Source organism: Apis florea, unplaced genomic scaffold (assembly GCF_048593485.1).
Source record: "Apis florea isolate Af1SG1 unplaced genomic scaffold, ASM4859348v1 contig_3036_pilon, whole genome shotgun sequence".
Taxonomy (NCBI): domain Eukaryota; kingdom Metazoa; phylum Arthropoda; class Insecta; order Hymenoptera; family Apidae; genus Apis; species Apis florea.
Window position 1 is genome coordinate 1,155,804 of NW_028256694.1, and position 18,337 is coordinate 1,174,140.

The 18,337-nt window shown below is 24.2% G+C and overlaps 3 protein-coding genes across 11 annotated transcripts in view; 2 read left to right on the top strand and 1 right to left on the bottom strand.

Annotated features, from left to right (window-relative positions):
* Positions 1–1,876, top strand: part of LOC100865970 (uncharacterized) — a 2,822-nt gene extending 946 nt beyond the window's left edge. Inside the window, exon 3 of the mRNA XM_003698945.4 lies at positions 248–1,876. Within this exon, the coding sequence (XP_003698993.3) occupies positions 248–1,161 (914 nt within the window). The 3' untranslated portion in view covers positions 1,162–1,876. The remainder of the gene's footprint in view (positions 1–247) is intronic.
* Positions 1–3,762, bottom strand: part of LOC100865845 (coiled-coil domain-containing protein 174) — an 8,462-nt gene extending 4,700 nt beyond the window's left edge. The window contains exon 1 of one of the 3 annotated variants that reach the window (XM_086908011.1): positions 3,717–3,762. The gene's annotated coding sequence lies outside the window, so the exon portion shown is untranslated. Of the gene's footprint in view, positions 1–2,131; positions 2,372–3,716 lie in introns of those variants that run through there. The other 2 variants (XM_086908006.1, XM_086908010.1) reach the window with 2 other exon arrangements.
* Positions 3,124–16,504, top strand: LOC100868231 (uncharacterized). Of its 7 annotated transcripts, XR_015292038.1 has the most exons (17): positions 3,124–3,804; positions 6,452–6,549; positions 7,054–7,127; positions 7,251–7,515; positions 7,696–8,586; positions 8,669–9,026; positions 9,167–9,303; positions 9,755–9,835; positions 9,923–10,093; positions 10,170–10,397; positions 10,468–10,645; positions 10,951–11,022; positions 11,297–11,563; positions 12,964–13,134; positions 13,310–13,687; positions 13,866–13,994; positions 14,152–14,286. XR_015292038.1 is itself a non-coding variant. In XM_003698963.4 (16 exons), exons 1-16 carry the CDS (start codon positions 3,750–3,752, stop codon positions 14,397–14,399), a joined length of 3,672 nt encoding a protein of 1,223 aa, XP_003699011.1. In that variant the 5' UTR covers positions 3,124–3,749; the 3' UTR covers positions 14,400–16,504. The 7 variants fall into 7 exon arrangements, 6 of the variants coding, with proteins under 6 accessions (XP_003699011.1, XP_086764126.1, XP_086764127.1 ...); XM_003698963.4 differs by lacking the exon at positions 13,866–13,994 and having other exon boundaries at positions 14,152–16,504; XM_086908000.1 differs by lacking the exon at positions 13,866–13,994 and having other exon boundaries at positions 9,170–9,303; positions 14,152–16,504.
* Positions 16,505–18,337: the final 1,833 nt, after the last annotated feature.

An 18,337-nucleotide genomic window follows, 5' to 3' on the forward strand; every position in this document is an offset into this window, starting at 1 on the left:
AAATTTTGGACAAGTTCTTTAAATATGTTCTATCATATAAAAAAATTTTTTATTTTAAAATATATAAATTTTAGTATATCAAATTATTTAAGATATATATAATAGGTAGAATTTTTGTGAAGATTTCTATATATATATATGAGGAATTATAATATAATATATTAATATATATTAATATAATGTAATTAATATATATATAATATATATTTATTTATTTATATATATAATAATTATATTTTTATTTTAGCTAGGGGAAGATCAAAGGGAAAGGCCAAAAAGGAAACTGTCAATGAGAATATTGAAAATTTAGAAGCACCAACTGTTAAAAAAAAGTCAGCAAATATTGAAATAGTATCAAAGGATAGTAATCCTAAAGCAAAAATAATAAAGAAACAAACTAATATAAATGCTGAAATAAAAGGTAAAACTGCCAATAAAAATACTAATAAAAGTAAAGCTACTAATGATGAGACTGAAAATAATAATAAAACTGAAGAATCTATATCTACAGTATCTACAAAGACAAATAAAAAATCAGTTGATGATAAATCCACAAAAATAACAGTAGCAAAAAAAAAAAGAGGCCGTAAAAATGAAATTAATGCAGAAAATATCTCAAAAGATGATAGAGAATCAAAAGTAATAGAAGAATCACCTTCAGAATTAATGCAAACTAGTGATAATGAAAATCAAGAAATTCAAAATAATCAATCAGAAGAAACAGAATCAATTCAAACTACTAAAAAGGGAAGAAATGTAAAAAAAAAAGAAATACCAAAGAAAGTTACTAAAATGCGTGGTAAAACTGCTAATCGTAATACTGATGGGTCTAATGAAAATGATACTGATATAACAAGAGCAATTAAAGAAATACAAAAGAAAACAAATAAAGAATTTATATCTTCAATAGCTACTACAAAAAGAGGACGAGCAAAGACCTCGGAAAATAATTCATCAGAAATATTAACTAGTAATAACAATGTGCAAAAATCATTAGAAGAAGATATTGATAAAAAGCAGGATTCAGAAAAAGAAGAAACAAACAAAATGTATATTAAAATGTCAGGAACACCTAAAAAGACAGATGAAACGCTTGTGATTAAAAATCAAATAAATGAAAATAATATAATAAGTACATCGGTACATGAAGAAGAAATTTAATATTGTATGTTCTATTTTTTTTTGACATGTTTCTTGAAAAAAATATATCATTAATATTTTAATATATTTGATAAAGATAAAAATATCTATGAGTATTTCTGTGTTTAGGAATACTGAAAAAATATATGTTTTAAAACTTCAATAATACATTTTGGTTAAATATGTAAACAATATTTTGCAACATGATTATTCTTGTGTTTTCTTTGAAGTATTTTGATAATATAATTTTGAAATCCTCTTGTTAATATAAGAGATTTAATGACAAAAAAATATTATTTTTAATAATACATAAAAATATTTCTTAGTATATTTCTATAATAGTCCTATTAAATTTTAAAAACAACAATCATTGATAATTAAATTCATTTCTAACACAAGAATGCCAGTGTTTATATTTCTAATGCCAATAGTATATTTCTAAAAAACATTTTTTTCAATTTTTTTAATTATCTTTAATTTCATTTAAAGATAAAAGTTAGAATATTAAAAGATTTATATATAAAATTATACCATCAAAACTATTTTATAATGTTCTGTAGCATATCAAACACAGATTATCATAAATAACCACAGTTGTTTTTTATTATATTTTTATAATTATTAAGTAAGTATTTTTAAATGAAATTCTAAAAACATTGAAAAAGAAGCAAAAAATATAAGTAACCTTTTTATATTGAATTATTTTGAGTTAAATAAATATTTACATTCATATTAATAATTTGATTATGATTAATAGTTGATAATATTTACATTCTACATTTTTGTGTTTTTTTTTTTATAATAAAGTTATTCTTAATATTTGACAAAAATATATTATTTCTGGGATAAACTATATTTTTATTTAAAAATATTTTTTTTTGCCCAGATATAATTATTTTAATATATGTAGTATTTTTAATAATATAAAATCTTGAATTATAACATAATTCGCATACTTAAATATGTATATAATATATTTATATATACGTACATAAATCCACAAATTGATACAAATGTATTTCGTAAGTATATTTACGAAATAATTAAAACAACTATTATTAAAAGTACTTTGACATGCTTTTATTTTAATAATTCAACATTCAGGTTTTTATAATAAAAAATAATTTACTGTTTATTTATTATTTCCTTTTTAATTGAACTAAAATCAGTTTATGTCATAGTAGTTAGGATTTTTTAAGCAACTACTATAATTGTAATTGCATAGATTAATGTAACCTATAATATTAATATTAATGATAATATTTTAAATAATAATATATATATATACTTTCTTTTTCCCAATTATACTATAATTTTATTTAAATAATATTAAAATATTTGTAAATTTTTTTTTTTATTTTGTTTAATGTAAATATTAAAATATTTACATTATTATATGTATATACAGGCTATTAAATATATTTTTATTAATAGTATTTCTTATGATAAATAAATACTTAGAATAATTTTTAAAAATATGTAATAATACATTTCGAAGAATAAAGAATTATAAAAATTCTTCTCTCTATTATATATACAAAAATTGAATTAAACAAAATTGAATCGTGGAATTATTTCAATATTCGCGCCTAAAATTTAAACTTCAATTTTATTTTTATAGTAAAATCATATATATTATTTATTAATAATATATATAAAATACTAATAAGTTTGTTACAAATACATTTTTTTTTTATTTCGATATTTTAAAAATAATTAATTTCGTATAAAATTAATTTTTTGCTATAATATTTATACCAAAGTTAATGATTTTTGTCAAGTTATTTTTATAATTTTTCAATATTTTTATACATTAAAAAGTAATAATAATACAAAAAATGTATCTTTTATTTATAAAAACAATTTAGGATTTTATGATTAATATATTAAATTTTGTTTCTAGAAATTTTGTAAATGCTCCTTTGCGATAAATTCTTAAGAAGATGGCGCTCGAGTAATGTTCGCATGTAAAGATGACGTAGTACTATCTATAAGATTGTAACAAGCTAGAACGCTCTCCGTTGTGGATCAAGGAAGCAGTGAGAAACAACGGCGGAAGTGGGGATCGTGCGCCATTTTCTATTTTTGTATAGCAGTGAACTAATGTTGTGTGTGTACATTTTGTGTGATAAATCGATGGATTATTAATAATTGACGGAGGACGTGTCGATGTAATGAAATGATATTCGGAAACACGTGCTTCGAATTTCACGCAATTAATTTTTTTTGCGTTTATCTTCTATATAACTGTGCGTAAACCCGTAGCTCGTAGCACGTAAACACTTTTTCTTCATTTCTCTTTTCAACGAGTGAGAGTGGCCAAGCCATCGTATTGGAACTGTTACTGGCAATCGACATTACTATCATTTTGTCCGATCGCAATTTTTTCCTCGCTTAAAGATAAAACTGAGATATAGAAAGGAAAACCAGTCTGTGATACTAAACAGTACTAAGGTATATAGCTAGAATATAAACTCTTCAATTAGATGTACGTGTGTATGGCGTATGAGACGTAGATAGATCACATAAAAGATCTAAAAAAAATAAAGTCCGTATAGTGTGTGCTGTGAATTTACCTTATTCGAGGAATAAACGTAGTGAAGAACACAATGTCTCAGGAATCTGTGACAAATGACAAACAACTATCAACTTCCAAAGATAAAGGTATGAGATTCACTAGTTTACCTTATACTTTATTCATTTTGTGTGTGTACGTGTGTGTGTGTGTTTTCACACGCGTAATGCATGCTATGTGTATGTACGTGTAAAAAATACATAATATAATTATAAATAAATAATAATTTTATATATATACATATATTATATATATGAATATATAGATGATGTTCTATAAACATGATTTTTTTTTAAATGAATATATATAAAATTTAGAAGAAAGGAAAAATTCACATTAATTTGTTTAATTTTATATATTAAAATAATTTCTATTGCTTAATTTGTTAATGTCTTCATAAAGTTTGTCATTATAATGTTATTATGCAATGTTCATAAAAATTTTAATTGCTGATTAAAAATCAAATATAATAATAAAATATTTAAATCATATATAATGCACTTTTTATTTATATTTTATAAATCTTATTATTTCATTTTTAAAAATATTTATTTCTGTCTTTTTGTAAAATAATTTTTCATGTAATATAATTATAAAAATATTTTTATATTATATATTTATATATTTGTATATTATATTTATATATTATTATTTATATATTTATATATTACTTATTAAAGTATAGATTAAACTGAAGTTTTATTATAAATCATTAATCATTAATCTTAAACTATTAATCTTAACCATTAGTCTTAAATCATTATTTAAAAAATAATGATAATTTAGCAAACAAATTTAATATTTAAATCTAATAATGATATCAATTACTTTTATATATATTTGTTTTTTGTATATGAAAATATATACATATGATACATGCTTATGCTTAGACAATATAATAACAATATAAATAATAGCAACAAATTATAATCTTTTGTTAACAACATGAAATTTAAAATATATATTCTTTTTTGTATGATTGTTTTTCTTTAGAAAAGTATTGATTATTACCTGTTTATATATTTAAAAGTAATAAATTATAAATATAAAATTTAATGAAGTAAAAATTCTCATATTGATATTAAAATAAGAAGTTTATATGAAGATTCTTATTGTATATTTTTTCTAATCTATTAAGTGTATAGACAAATATAAATATCTATAAAATTATTATATAATAATATAACATTATTAGAAAAGAGAAAATAAATTAAAGAGAAAATATCTTATAACGATAATGATATTTGTTCTAAAATATTGATTTGAAAATCAAAATACATAAATTGAGAAATATTATATATTTATATTTTATATATAAATTATATATCTCATAATAATTGTAAACAATAATATGAAAAATTTATAACATAATTCAATTAAAAGTAAATGGATTATTTTATAATAATGAAATTTTTTTTGCGATTCATTCAATGTATGTTAGTTATCATATCTAATGCTTTTATAATACTAATAAATATAAAACTTTAATAATTATTTCAAATCAAAAAATCTATTTATCGGTATGTCAAAATATTTGAATATTTATTCAAAGAATATCAGTTACAAATATCAGTTTAAACATATCTACAAACAAAACCAATAAGACATAAAGTTGACAATAACGTTCTTAGGGACGTACTTGATTGGATTGTAAACTTTGCCCGCCTAAAAACCGGCTGCCTTTTAGTTAGTTTGTATCTTGCTATACGACGTGTAGTATCTATGAAAATTAAAAATTTAATTTCTTAGAAGTGTTACACAGATATAATATAATAATAAAAATTAACAGATTTATATTTCGTTTAATTGTGCGAAAATTTATGAATCATTTAATTGATATTTATAAAATAATTTTACACGAGTGTCGGATTTCGACATTTTTATAAATACATTAATTGGAACGTCAATGTTTTTATGAAGTGAATATCCTCGATAAATTAATGTATCTTCTGTTTATAATTATACATTTCGTTTAATTTTACCTTATTTCATTTTTCACTATACTTTTACTAATTCGGTTTGAAACGGTAATTCTTTGTCCGTTTTGTCCTTCATTGATAAATATTTATTTGATAATATCTTTCGACTATTTGATACGGTTAAAACCAGTAAACCAAAAGTGTCGATAAAAGTAAGGAGTAAATTTGAAGAAATTTGATTAAAATGAAGCTAGACACACGCGGTGTTAGTTCGAATTGGTATCGTCGACCACGAAAACGTCCGCTGGTAGGACCTACAGGGTCTCCTCTCCTAGACGCGACTTTAGCTGTGCAAACTAGAGCTTTTCGATGGTTTCGCAAAAATAAATCTGTCAACATTACAAAGCGAGTCACATTTCGTAAGTATTTCCGTAATATATAACTTTTGAAACTAAAAGTTAAAAGAAATCTATCCGATCATGCGTTAAAATCGTTAAAATCTACATCAACAATGGAAGTTAAAAGTTCGTTATCCTATAATTTATATACATTTTAAAATAATTTATTCAATCTAATAAAATAATATTCTAAAACATGCTCAATAATGACAATCGGTTAATTAATAAAATTAATTATTATATATATTATATTTTATGATATTTTAAATACAAAAAAATTAAAAATTTTACAATAAATTCAACAAATAATATAATTTTATTAATAAGATATTATTCATGTTTTATTTTTAATATTTTTTGAGAAATATATAGAAATATATTATACGAATTTATATTCGTTATTTTAATTGTTTTTTTAGGAGATGAAGCAATTATATCTATGTCGGTAGCCGGGGAAGTAACCGACACTTCAATTATGGAAGTAGGCCGTTCAAGACCTCAATTCCAATATTCCCGGGTATGATGTACTTTTACTATTCGTTTATACAAAATATTTTCTCTACCTAACACATTATTTACAATTAACCTTTTAAACAGAGAGAGCAAATATATCTGCTATGACAAATTATTTATATTATGACCCAAGCATATTATATAAAAAGATGATTATGTGCTAACTTGAACAAATGTTACCATCTATGTTTAAATTAAATTTATGAACTTATGTTTCAAGTTTTTGTATTTACATTTTATGTTTTTACATTGATTATTATCATGTTACATTATTTATATGAATGATAAAACATCTGTTTTAATATAAAAGAAAATTATTTTATACGCACATATATATATATATTTTTAAATTTATTAATTTATCAATTTTTATTTTATGATTGAATTTTAAATTATAAAATATTATTTCTTATTTAAAAAAAAAATATGCAAAATTTCTTTTCCTGTATAAAAGGTTGCTTATTATATATCGTAAAATTGATGAAATAGTTCATGAATTTATTTGTAGGAGGAATTAATGCTGATAAAGAGTTTGCCATTATCTAAGAGGAGGCCTGATTTCTTAGATACCTCATATAACAAGTATGTTTTATGTTTATGTTACATTATATAAATTGCATATTATTTTTTTTATTGTTTTGATGATTTTTGAATTTTATCGTCTTTTATGAATTATATTTATAATATTTTTTTTTTTTTATTTAGTTCGCGTGGTGTATGGGATCCTGAACGTTGGCATTCGGGTAGGAAGCGAAGTGATACACCACCAAAAGATGAAAGAACTGGACGCGGTGATCAAGTTACTGAAAATCATAACAAACGTCGCAATGGAGATCCACGTGAACGAATTCGTAAGGAACAAGATGGAATAGTATTGAGTCCTCAACGTAGAAGTTTTAATTCAGGTTGTTTTGTCAACGTGAATCAACCTTCGAATCGACGTCCTGAAAGTCCAATAGGAAAAACAGAGGTCACATAAATTTTAAAATAAAATATTAAATTTATTAAAATCATATAAATAAGATTATATACATATATAAAATTATATTTAAAAATTATATTAAAATTAAAATATTAAAAACTATAATAATATTAAAATTAAATGTTAGAATTATAATAAAGTAATAATATAACAAAAAATGATTTATAGGTTAGCCATAGAGAACCTGTTCGACGAATTGGAAGCGGTAGAATTTTAACTCGCGATATATGGGACTTTAGACCAGAGAATGAGAAATTAGAACCTGCTTTTCGATCTGGAGCAGGTGGTGGTACTTCTATGCGTGATCGTGATAACAGAGATATTCGCGATGGAAAAGATCGGGAGAATGCGAGAGAAAGAGATCGTGATCGCGACAATTTGCGTGAACGAGATGAGAGAAATGAACGGTTCGAAAGAAGATCTTTTGGTCGTGATTATAGTGATAGAGAAAGGGAACGAGATCGAGATAGAGCAACTGAACGGAATGATCGTAATCATCAATCGGAACGTGATAAGGATCGTGGTCGCGAACGAAGATTTAGTAATGATCGTAGACGAACTTATAGCGAAAATCGTAGTGATGCGGATGAACCAGAATGGTTTAGTTCTGGACCAACATCTCAACATGATACTATTGAATTAAGAGGTTTTGAAGATATCCCAGAAGAAAAAGCGGTGAACAATAATAACAGCAATACTAAAAACAAAAAACAAACTCCAGTCCAGAAAAAACGCGGAAAGAAAAACTCATTGGAAAAAGATGAAAAGCAAAACGAAAATTCAACAGGTCCGAAAGGACGAAGTACACCAACTACGATGGATCAATCTTTAAACGTTGTAGCCGCGCCTCATTCGCCGATTTCTGAACAAAATGAATCATCATCTCTCGTACAAAAAACTAATCACGATTCTAATGTGAGTACCATGACTGAACAAAGTTGTGAGACAACAGATAATTCTAGCACCATTAATCAAAACCAAGAGGACAGTCATCCTGATTTCAATCTTGATGAATTTTTAAAATCTGATACATTCCCTGGCGTACCTGGGCTTTTAACTGTAAGTTTTATTTTTGGATTTATAAGAAAATTTATGTAATTATAAAAATAATAAAGTATTCAACTATATTTAATTTATATAGAATGGAGTTGGTTCAAATGGAGGTTCTTGTTCCCGATTTAGTCAATGGTTTAAAAGAGAGAGTCCAGTTCAACAAGTAGATAGTCGTAGAACTTCTATACAGGATGATATATTGAACAATCTTCTTAATGATATTACTGAGCCAAATATTCAAATTCCGTCAGTGACAGAATCTAATACATATTTTGCTCCCATTTCTCCTGCTAATACGACAACAACAAATAATACTACATCTAACACTACTAGCGTAAAGCTGCTAGAAATGCTGCAGCGTGGAAACAAATCAAGTCAGAATGGACAAGGAGATGCAGCTAATACTGTCATACCAATGATGAAAAGTTCATCCATTAAAGATATGGGTGAGAATTTGAATGTGAATTTATTTAATTTTTATTATTATTATCATTATTTCGAAATATTATTATTATTATTAATTACAATAAAACATTATATGTATTCTTTTAGCATATATGTATGTAATACTGAAAATTTTTTACAGAAGTTGGTGGAAAAGTTGTGCATAGTCTTGAAGAATTAGAAGCACGTATGCGAGGTGGCGTTCCCCCACCTACTTCTTCAACTGATCAACCTCATGTAAATAAGACTGAAGAAGATCTCTCTGCGTTTAAAAAATTGGTAATATATATTTTATATAATAAATAAAATATTATAATTATATATACAGAATGTTAATATATTTAGAAATGGAATACCTTTAAAGAATCGATTCTAAAGATTAAAACAAAAATTGGTATATTAATAAAAAAAAATATCACTTATTTAATATCTATAATTATATATTAATATACAAATAAATATTATTTATAAACATTTTAAATAATGCAAGTCGGAAATGTAATATTGAGCATGTAATAATAGAGCAATATTATTCTATTTTCGTCTCATATCATTTAATGTAAATTTCAATTGTTTATAATTTAATAAATAATCTTAACCGATTTTTATGTATCAATTTTTGTGTTTACTTTGATTTTTAAAATTAATCTTCCAAAGGATCAAAGATGTTCCATGAATATTAACATAAATGTGAATATGTGTGTGCATATATATATAATGTTATATTTAGCTTGCTCAAGTAACTGGAGGACAGGCTATACCAGCGGCAAACGGTCCTATTTCACAAAAACAACCTGTAACACTCATACAAGTGAGATCTTTATGACTTTTATAATTTTTTTATTTGGTATCAAAAAAAAATTTATTTCATTTAAAATAATATATATTTTCTTTGTAGTTACTTAACTCACAACTGAAAACACAACCAATTGCTCCCCAACAATCGGTTCCAGAACCAATGCATACTACAACATTTAATCATGTTGGTTCTCTTGGGCCAACTCAACATCCACATCAACACAATGCACAAATGCAACATGAAAATTTAATGAAAGTATTACAGATTCAAGTTAGTAATGAAAGTTATTTTAATATAATAAAAGAAGAAAAATAATTATATTTCTAAATATTAATTGTTTTTATAGCAACAACAGAAACAACATCATCAACAACAACAGCATTCAGATATGTTATCTATGATGATGGGTGGTCAACGAATGTTAGGTATGAGTCCCGTTCCTCCGGAAATGCAAATAATGTTGAGTAATGCTCCAACAAGTCAGGAACTTCTCCAAAGACCGGAAGCTCAAGCAATTATTCAAGGTCTACAACAAGGAGAAATAACTAGACAACATCTCATACAGCAATTACAGGTTTGCTTTATTAATTAGAAAATTTATATTCGAATTTTTAATACATTAAATTATAATAATGATATAATAGAATCCAGCCATGCAACATCGTCACAGGGAAGTCTTAGTAAATATTTTGAAAATGTATGGTGGCACTACGCCGCGTACTATAAGTCCGCATCCTAGTGCACCTACACCTCAAGATCATATTTTACAACAAATGTTATATCAGCAGCAACAACAAAGAATTCCATCTCCTATGAATAATGGTGAGTTAAATCTATTTTTTTTATTTAAATATAATTTATATAAAAAAAAATTGTTTTCATTATATTTATATAATTTTATTATTGATAAAATTATTAAACTTTTTTTTTTATTTCAAAATTTTTTCGTTAATTATCTTAAATTTTTGATTTTTTTATAGTAATTAATATAAAATTATGTGATCAATTATGAATTATTTTATTATTTATATTATTTATATTATTAAAAATTGCTAAATATATATATATATTTGTTAAAAATAATGTAATCACAGTATAAACATAATATGATATTGTTTGGAATGCAGCTTATTGTCCACCTTCAATAATATCTCCAAATTTGACTGCTAGTCCCAGTACATTAACAGTACAGCATCCAGGTAGAATATAAAATAATAAAAGTCTTTTTTATGTTGTAATTTTATTTTATTATTTTATAAATAAAATTTAACTGTAATTTAATAATAATTAAGCAATATTCTAAATATAGAAAAATGAATGAAAAGGAATTAAATAAATCAACAAAATATAGATTATAAAAAATAGATATAAAGCAATTATAATTATAAATTTTGCTTTGTACAAAAATTTAATATAATTAGTAGGATAATATTTTTTTCGTTTAAAATGGTTGAATTTTTATTATTTTAACAGTGATGCAGCATAGAGTTCCTTCACCACGGGAAATTGTTATGCATGCTCAATCTATAATGCAAAGTGCTTTAATTAAGAAAAAGTTGGAGGAACAACGTGAAAACTTCCGAAAGCGACAAGATCAACAGCAGCAGCAGCAACAACAAGCTCAACAAAGAGCATCAAGTCCCGTTAACTCACCAGCAAAACAAACTATGAGTCCAACACCACTTGCTTTTACTCCGACATCAGTGTTACGTAAAATGACTGCCGATAAGGAACCTGAGGGTGCGAATCAGTCTAATCATCAACTAGAATCGAATTATTTATATTCATCCACAATTAATGAAAATCGTAATAACACTTATCATAATGCATTTAATTTAAAAAAGAATATTTATACGCAAAAATCTGCTTTTTACGATAATGCAATTGAGCTTACTAATCATATAAAGCATGGTAGTATATCTGAAATTGGCACTTCGAAAAATTTACATGAGTTAAATAATAACAGCAACAATAACAAAGAAATAGAAGAATCCGCATTAAAAGATAAATATTCTTCTTCTTTTCAACAACAAAAAGATAGTAATAATAATTCGGACATAAACATGATAGAGGAGAATTTTGTTTATGAAGCTAAAAAATTATTGAATGAAAATATTAATAAAGAATCGAACATAAGTGATTCTACTACTACTACTAATAATAATAATAGTCCTCTTATTCTTGACAAACTATTAACAGAGCAATTTGAAATCGAAACGATAATAGTCGATAATAATAATATATTAGAAAAAATAGAGGAAAATAAGATATCAATTTTACAGAATGATGAAATTGTGATTTAAACTACTAATATTTCGAAAATTTCATATAGAAAAAAGAATTCATAAGTTTGTGACTATTATCTATTGTAATATTATTTTTTTATTTTTGTATTAAAATGAGGAATGATAATTTTGTTTTCTTTCCTTTCTTTTTGCTTGACACCTTTAATATGTTTGAAATTTAATTTGTCTATATTTGTTTGCAAATTATATATAAAAATATGAGTCTTTACAAAGTCTTATATACAAAATAAGTTTTTTAATATCAAATATAAATATTAATATTACTGAAAAAACAGAAAAGAAGAAATACAATTAATACTATAAATTATATTTTTCTACATAGATTGATATATAAACATATAACGAGAGAAAGTATGTTGGAATAGTTTTATAATAAAACGCTTTATAAGTATATTTCATGCTTTAAGTTTTCCTTTACACATTTTCTTTTTTCCTTTAATGGAATGTTACGAGATAATTTTGTACTTCGATGCATGCGCTTAAATTTTTAAAGCTTTTATGATGTATTGCAAGGAAAAGAAATGTATGTAATAAGAAACAATATTTTTTTTTTCTTTTCACACAATTCGAATGAAATGAAAGATAATGGTTCGTATTTTTTAAAAATCCTTATTTGTTTAATTTTATTTGTTAATAGATCTGCATAAAATAAAAATTGTTACAATTTTATCTTGATAAAATTGAACGTTTTTTATCATATTTCATTGTATATAGAACTATATTGTACATATTGATAGGCTATATTTTTTTTATTAGTTTGTATATATTCATAATATAGTGAAGACATAAGTTATTAAATTCATGTTATCTAATTTATTTTCTATTTTTATATAGGTAATAGTAATGATCCATCGAAATTGGGAACCCAATCACAAACATCTCAAATGCAACAAATGCAATCTGCAGTTCAATTGTTGACACAAGGAGTTCTTTCTCGACATAATACTTTACGACCACAGTCTGTTCAATCTACTTGGTCAAATCCAACTATAAAACAACATCCAGGTATATTAAACATTATGAATGTTTAAATTTTTTCTATCATATTTAAATATTTTTATTAAAACAAATATTTAATACAACAAATATTAAAATATTTATATTAATATTATTATTAATTAATTTATTAATTAATAAAAAATATTATATTAATATTAAATATTTATATTAATTATCATAGGTCGACCCATAGTAAAAGGTGGTGGTGGTAGTGGTGGTAATGGTGGTAATCAATTTCAATATGGTGGAAACTCAGATTTCCAACAACAGCAACAACAACAACAACAACATAGAACGGTTTCAAGCGTATATGGTAATCCTGCACGCTCCAAACATACCATGACTAGTTCCATAGCACATCATAATGTTCCACAATACAATGTTGCTCAAAATTCAATGATAAATCAGAGGTCGAATAGTATGAATAATCAAATGAAGATGCAACAAGCTCCATCACATCTAGCTAATATGCAACATCAACCACCGCAACAACAACAACGGATTCTTAATTCACAAATGCAAATGGTCTTAAATCAAAACTATAACTCCAGTCGTGCAGGTAATTATAATTCATATTCTATAGATTAATCACATCACATAAATGGAGATGGAAATTTAACAATTAATATTTTATAATTATATATTAATATTTACTAATATAATTTTGTTTACTAAGAACAGAATGCTTCCTGTTTTGAAGCTGTTACATTAATTTTGTAATTCTAAAATATTTTCAGGTGTCTACCTCTTGTCTAATCAAATTGCATGCAATGGTGTTCAGAAATTGGAATAATTAGATATCACATTTTAGCCGTTCCTCTTATTTAAATCGTCTAGACAGCATTTATCTTTGGATCGAAATTAAAGTAATCATCTAATGCTGCTAATTTAGGCTGTCTTTTCTTTAAATTATATAAATTATTCTTTTTCTTGCTAATACGATTCAAAACATTACGGCATTATATTTTTCGATACATTGATATCACTTTTATCAAAATGAACACTGACAAATATTTTTCACAGATGGGCGAGTAATGCGGTCGCAGCAATTGAATATGCCCGTAGGTCGACAAGCATCACCAGGTTTGGGATACGTGGGTAGCAATGGTGGAGATCTTTCACCAACTTCAAATCAGTTGGCACGATGGTTTAGTCCAGAACTTCTCGCACAAGCTCGAGCTGGTAAGCTACCAGAGCTTGTCCAGACAAATGTTTTATCATTGGAAGAATTAGAAAGACTTCAACATGCATCAACTACAGTGCATAATTAGATTTATATTATAACTTTTCATCTGTTTAAATGCAAGCACAGGATCCCATCGGCGCAGTTTATTGCTCTAATAACTTATATATTTTAAATTAGATGGCTTTTCATATTAATCAGTCAGTATGAAGATTCACTTTAATTAAGAAGAAATCCATTTCAGTAAAGAATAAAAAATCCTGCTTGCATATAAAAAGTCATTTAGATAATAAACCTTAATGGAAGTAAGGTTTAGCAATATAAGACCTACTTTGATAAGAGACATTTTGGACACGATAGATTAATTGAACAGTATTTCCTTTCTAAAGATAGGAAATATTTTTTTCTTTCAAGTAACTTATGGCTTATTTATAATAAATTTTACAAAAGGTATTAGTTAAAAAACTACAAATGTACAGAGGAATATGAAATAATGATATAAAATCGAAAATAATTAAAAAAAAATAAGCCATTTAAAAACAAATCTAATTGAACATCTTTCTATGAAAAAGAGATTTATTGCTTATAAGACTGAAAAAAATATAAAAATTCTTAGTATTGAATATGAAAAAACACGAAAATACTATTTCACTATGCATATAGTTTCTAAATGGCAGTAAAAGTGAAAATTATTTGCCTATGGACAGCAAGACTTTATTTATAAATTATTGTAATTATGGTTCAATTTAGAAACTTATTTATTATTATCGTGTCTTTACTTATTATTGAATTGCAATGTTATTAATTTAATAACATTTTTGACCATTTATTTTCTCAGCATAAAGTTTGCAGAGTCCTTTAGGTAAATAATTATGATTAAACCTCAAGAAAGTTGCAAATTGCAACATATGTGAATACAGTTACATATACAGAAAAAAGTGTCATATTATATTCTACTTATACTATTACGGACAATGTGGTCGTATGAATGGAATGAACATGCGATAACAAAACGAGAGCAAGTATTCATCAAATCTTGCATATATTAAGAAAATAAATATATAATATATATTACTTTGTAGAAGCACGCGTGAGGGTACTGTGTTATTATCATGTTTGAAAGCGAAAGCTAAAATAAAAGCAGCCTTGGCAGATATATAAAAAAAGCATTTGCAAAATTTATAGAAAGAAAGGAGAAAGGAAAGAAAGAAACAGAAAAGAGAGAGAACATTCCACCGGTTTATAATGAGACAAAATAAACGAAACATATTTACAAATTGAAAAGATTCAATATCGATATTGCTGCCAATTGTGTGTTTGCTTCGTAATTAACTCGTTATTTTTGTGATTACATTTTTCGTACAATCATATTTATATTTGACATATAGCAATAATAATAATACAGAAATTTGTTTTTCTTTTTTTTTTTTTATTTCTTTTGATCTAATTTGTTATTTGGTTAATAATAATTAATCAGTCGAGGTCTCGTCAGTTGTACGAAATTGCATTTTCCTATAATTTAAGAATGAATTCTATTTATATACTTTTTAATATTCTTGAACTCAATAAGGACATTAAAAAAAATCTGACATGGTGTTAATGATCAAGAAATATTTTTTTAAATTTAATTTTGTGTTCGAATATATAAAGTAACATTTACATAATTTCATTGAATTATAGTATTTCTGAACTTCTGTTAAATCTATATCTTGTTTTACAATACACTATTTAATAAAATTAATTTTCATATTTGAATATACTTATTCCGTCTTTTTACTTAATTTAAAGTTTTTTCGGAATTTCATAAAAATATTTATATGATTTTTTATTGAAATGAGTGCTTCATAATTAAGAATGTCTTCTAATTAAGAATAATCATGAATGTATTTATGAAAATTTATCGTGCAATCATGTAATTGTACACTAAATGTTGATTACAAAAATAATTGACAAAAACTACTGAGTTTATTATAAAACAATAATATTAGAAAACAAATTTTGAAGAGTAATATAAGAATTTCACAAACTATATTGTAGCTGTGCTGCAGACAATTATATAACTCGTGGGAAATGCGATAAAACTTTTCGAGGCTTTCTAAGCATATAATTTTCATTTAATTAAAACAAAAAAAATTTAGCGAAATATGTAATATATTGTATTATTCAGTATGATTAAAAATCTAATTTTTAATATTTCTATTGTTCGAATGTTTTTCGATACGAAAAGTGCGTAATGTTCAGATTTAATTTTTAATTATTCAATCAATGTCAGTTCATGTTTAGACTTACATAATATGTCCATAATTATGCAAAACTGTGCTATAAAACTAAAACTATTGGAAATTATTTACCGGGAATGTAATTACATGTACTGCCAACAACATATTAGTGTTATTAAGTACCAAAAGAATTAGACAGTGATATTTGTTCTCAAATATCACTTGCAGACAACATTGTTGCCTTAAGAGAGGCTATTATAATTGAGATCTATATAAAAAACATATAAATATAACAAGAACAATTTAAATGAAATGTTCTTCATGAAGGAAATTGCATTTACATTAGATTCATTTATAAAAATAGTAATGCTTGACCACCATGATGGAAAATGTTTCTTACAAAATTGTAAAGAACTTTTAATTCACTTTTTTAAAAATAAAAGGAAAGGTAATAGTGTTTGGCGCTTTATTGATTATAATATTGTGAAAAAGAATTTTGTCCCATAAATTTATGAATTGGAAGATTGTTCCATAATTCAAAAATTTTTGTAAATAATTCAAATCCTATGCAAACTAAAGTTTATTAGTTCATTAATTGAGCTGATAATTTGTAAATAAAGTTATTAAATATTACATTATATGAAATCGAGAAAAACGTCACAAATAAATACAAAGAACTATAATTGTAATTTAGTCATTTCATTTATTTACTGAAATGAATTAAAATCAATATAATAGTAACTAAAATCTAACATTTTCGTGGTGTATTTTATTGTAAGATATTAATTGAAACCTTAATATTTTACATATGCAATATTGTTTTTATATAATTTAATTTAAATTTATACATTAGAGTAAATTAATTTTTTATTATTTTTTTGTTGCTATGTATTTTTCTTTTCATATCATCTTTGTCACAAACAATACAAACTTATGATTTTATATAAATATAAATATTTTTTATAGAATATTTTTTTAATAATATATTCTTTTTAATGAAAATATTTTATTTAATAAGATATGTTTTTATATTTATATTAATAATTGTATAGTATATAATTGTATCTATATGAACTACAAGGGAATAATCGAATTTGATATATAAACTTCGGGTGTTTCCGTCTAAACTCGTTTCTCAATCGAGAATTCTCGAACCAAGTGGATATTAGAAGAAATGAATACTTATGAGTTATAAATGGCGGATCTTCATAGTTGGAGGTACTTTCTTGTCCTCTGAAATATAAGATAATTGGATATATAAATCATCAAAACATACAAAAGGTGGCATAATTAAATCTTCAATTAATTCTGGAACATCGATTTTTGGTGAAATCTTAAATTACTAGAGAAATAATTAAAATATTTGTATCAAATTTTTTATTTAGAAAAAGTTTTTTACTCCACAAATCCTGTTTTAAGAATAATCATTACACAATAAATGCATACACGGAAATGCATGTTTGATTTTTGCTTTCTATTTTATCATTTTAGATCGTAGATATGAATAGATGCATTGTTAAAAGAATTACATTTATATATTTATTTAAAATTCTTATTTATATCTTTAAAATTTCAAAATATAATATTATTATTAATTATTACTAGAAATTATTTATTCCTTGTGAGATATGTAATTGATAGTATTGTGTTCGATATAAAATTCGATAAAACAATAAAAATAATTTTATTGTCTTATTAAAATTATTAAATGTATTATTTCATTAATTCAATAATTTCCTTAAAAAAAAAAAAAAAAAACAGATATTAAATTTCTATCATAAATATGTGGACGTGATAAAAGGTAAGT

Excerpts from the sequence above, each read along its gene's own strand:
- LOC100868231 (XM_012494092.3), top strand. The coding sequence starts at position 5,879 with ATGAAGCTAGACACACGCGGTGTTAGTTCGAATTGGTATCGTCGACCA. Across the intron at positions 8,587-8,668 it reads GCGTACCTGGGCTTTTAACT|AATGGAGTTGGTTCAAATGG; the intron begins GTAAGTTTTATT and ends TAATTTATATAG. Across the intron at positions 10,646-10,950 it reads TCCATCTCCTATGAATAATG|CTTATTGTCCACCTTCAATA; the intron begins GTGAGTTAAATC and ends TTTGGAATGCAG.